Source organism: Hipposideros armiger, unplaced genomic scaffold (assembly GCF_001890085.2).
Source record: "Hipposideros armiger isolate ML-2016 unplaced genomic scaffold, ASM189008v1 scaffold_138, whole genome shotgun sequence".
In the NCBI taxonomy this organism is placed as follows: Eukaryota; Metazoa; Chordata; class Mammalia; order Chiroptera; family Hipposideridae; genus Hipposideros; species Hipposideros armiger.
Window position 1 is genome coordinate 3,548,284 of NW_017731488.1, and position 3,611 is coordinate 3,551,894.

The following is a 3,611-nucleotide window of genomic DNA, read 5'->3' on the forward strand; positions in this document are numbered from 1 at the left end:
AGTGAGAGTTAGCCATTTCTAATTTTTCCCATTTTAAATTTTGCTGAAATCATTTTTGTGTATATCAGTCTTTTCCTGGGCAAACTATACAATGAGGGTTTAATTCATCACCCAAATTTGATCCATACCAATTTTTACTAATTCTTCACATCTGCCAATGTAGTTTTATGGATCCTCATTATTTCTATCAAGTACAATTTGATTCATGGGATTTTTTTTTTCAGTTTTCAATGTTATACATAAAATGTGATTTTCCAATTTTTGATTGTCTAAGAATTTTACTGGGTGGAGTAGCCATTTTCAGCTTTATATTACACTGATTTTTTTCCAGTATTAATTATGAATTGAATAATACTGATAGAATTATTATCAGAGAGACTTTTATATGTGGCAGAATGCCCACAATTATTTGTTTAATGCTAAATTTATTAAACTTATAGCTAATAAAACTTGAAATCAATCTTTTGGGTATTTAAACATTGTTTACAAACTTTATTAAATATCCTTAAATTTTTAAATTGCAATAAAAGTTTTAGTATGGCCAATTCTTATGAATATTTCAAATATCTTAAAGAACAGACAGAACACAAAATGATAGTTTAGTGTGAAGCCAATGACATTTAAGCTTCAGAACCCCTCACTTTCCCAGCGTCTTCCAAGGCCCCTTTTGGCTAGAATCTAGATTCATATTTACTTTTTTTTTTTTTNAAGTCGCCTGGCCAAGGTCACCCAACTTAGAAGATGCAGACTTGGGAGCAGGAACCAGGACTGACTCTAGGGCCCATGTTCTTAAGCCCCTGGCACTAATGAAGATCAGAGTGAATTTTTATAGAGCATTTACTGTGTGCCAGGCATTGCCCTCAGCATGTTACTAGATTCCTTCCAAAAACGCTAGAAAGTTCAAGCAGGGTTCCTCAACCTTGTCACTATAGACCTTTTGGGCCAGATAAATCTGATGTGGGAGCTGTCGTGTGCACTGTAGGATGTTTAGCAGCATCCCTGGCCTCTAACCACTAGATGCCAGTAACCCTCCCCGTTTTGATAGCCAAAAATGTCTCTAGATATTGCCAAATGTTCTCTGGGGGACAAAATCACCTAGCTGAAAACAACTGATCCAAAGACACAGCCAACCCAAGGTGACCCTGACCTATTTTCTTCCCTTTCCTCAGTCCCTTGATGCTGGGGGTCTGCCCCCATTGGTCACACCCAACCAGAAGCTTGTGGCACAGAAGCCCATTGATTTAGTTCACATAGATCAGCTCTTGGGGCACAGAACTGAGTGGAGAAGGGTTGACAATGGATCTGGAGGGGCAAACACACTTCATTGTTATTCCCATTATATAGGTGAAGAAACTGAGACAGAGAGGTTAAGTGACTTTCCCAAGCAGCACAGCTAATAAGAGATAGAGCCAGAACTTGAACCGAGGTAGTCTGGCTCTAGAGCCTTTGGTCTTACCCATGATGCTCCTCTTATGGGAAAGATGGGAGAGTGAAGTGAGGGGGACACAGGCGTATCTTGTCAGAAACAGGAGATCTCTTCATATTTTTCCTGGCTGTGGTGTCTGTCCTAGGTGCCTTCTATTCTGAGAAGTTGCCAGGGCCGACTGGGCGAATTGTGGTCCTCAACACCAACCTGTACTATAGCAACAATGAGCAGACGGCCAACATGGCCGACCCTGGCCAGCAGTTCCAGTGGCTGGAAGACGTGCTGACCAATGCGTCCCGAGCTGGGGAAATGGTAAGGGCTCCTGCCTCCTCTCCTCCCTCTCTGGGTTCACTTCCTGAACAAGTCTCCCACCTCAGCACAAACTCAGCCACTCTCTCGAGATTCCCACATCAATGAGTCAATGAGTCCTTCATCAGCTTGGCACGAAGAGNCCACAGCTAAGATGCTGAACAACAGCTCAACCTGGAGCTGGGCTGCTGTGAGTCGCCGGCGATGGCGTAGGCTGCAGCCCCTGTGGCAGTGAGTTGCCATGGGCTACTGTATGTAGCCAGCAGCCAGCGTGAGCGGCCAGCAGCCAGTGACTGATGTGCCTCGCCCGGGAAGAGGTCAATGATGGTGCCAACTTGGGACAGTGAAGCAATGTCCTCCACAACTAGACTGAAGAACAAAAAAACGACAGCAACTTGTCTGTTCCCCTTCCCCTAATTCCCCAGCACTGTTCCCATCCCCCAATTCCACAATAAAAATCTTAAAAAAAAAAATCTTAAAAAACAAAACAAAAAAAAAAACCAAAAAAAAAAAAGCCAGCCCAGCTTAGAGAAGACACAAATTATATGGTATAATTTGAGGCTTCCCAGGTTTCATCACTAGATATTTATTCTTTTGGAGCAGTCACTACTGCTGCAAAGAGAAAATTCAAGTAATTATTCTAAGATCTTTTCATTCCTTTGCTCCAAAGCTTTCAGTGGCTCCCCATGACCATAGGAAGAAGTTCAAGGTCCTTAGAATAAGGATTCCCAACTGGCACTAGCACAGTTATAATTTTACATTTATCTGTATGAATTTTCCAAAAGCCTATTTCTCTCACTAAATTATAAACTATTTTTGTTTATCATTGTTTGCCAGCACCTGGCACAGTACCTGGCCCATAGAGGTTGCTTAAAAAATATTTGTTCAATGAATGAGTGAATGAATGAAAGCAAAGGATCAACGTGTCTTTGCTTTAGAGTGACTGAACTAGATGTCAACATTCATAGGTTCTGTTGTGGCCCCATTCTTGAACTTCTTGGACTAAGCCCTCTGTGGACTTGAACCCCAGGCCAACCATAGCTGCAGCCTGGCTTCCCAGAGGCCCTGAGACCAGAAATGGACAAAGGTCATGAGCATTTGAGGGCTGCCCCCAACACTGCCCAGGGTTTTGCTACAGTGTTTGTTTCATATGCACTGCTCAGGTGACAGGACTGAAAGGGCTACAGCAAAATCATGAAGAAAGCGGGCCTCTTACAGCTTTTATACAAAATGCTTTTCTCTAAGAGTGATAGGGATTTTCTGGAGATTACAGTTGCACGAGTCAAATAAGTGCTATGGGCAATTTGAAGAGGGACTGTTTTGTACTTAAGGAGGCAAAGTCCCAACCATTGGGATTTCTTTGCCTCACTTCTTCCAGTAAACCCAGCACAGATGGGTCCAGCAGGTCAGGCTGGGCCCAGGAAGAAGCCACAGTCATTTAGGTAGTAGGTTCCTAGCAGAGGGCTGAATGGGGGCTGAAATCACCCCCCGGCTCCACTCTGAGCCCTGGATGTATCTGTCTGGGATGGAGACACCTTTTTCTAATTCACACAAAGGCCTAGAGCAGGGGTCGGCAAACTTTTGAGATGGAAGAGCCACAAGGGGTCAGCAAACTGCGGCTCGCGAGCATGTGGCTCTGAAGTAAAATTGAAAATGAAACTATCATAGTTTCATTTATAAAATTTTTAAAGGATATTATTCACATTATGGTGATTATGTAAAAATATATTTGTGGCTCTCAAATAATTTTTATTTTTTTATTTTTATTATTATTTTTTAAATTATTTTTTATTGTGAAATACACATTTTTTAGAATTAGTTTCAGCTGTACAACACAGTGCAATAGTTATACTTTTTACCCCTCGAGGTGACAACC

The 3,611-nt window shown here is 42.0% G+C and overlaps 1 protein-coding gene across 1 annotated transcript in view; it reads left to right on the plus strand.

The window, feature by feature from the left end:
• The first annotated feature begins 1,584 nt into the window (after positions 1–1,584).
• The window catches only part of SMPDL3B (sphingomyelin phosphodiesterase acid like 3B), a 37,789-nt gene continuing 35,762 nt past the window's right edge, over positions 1,585–3,611 (plus strand). The window contains exon 1 of the mRNA XM_019650119.1: positions 1,585–1,738. Within this exon, the coding sequence (XP_019505664.1) occupies positions 1,667–1,738 (72 nt within the window). The 5' untranslated portion in view covers positions 1,585–1,666. The remainder of the gene's footprint in view (positions 1,739–3,611) is intronic.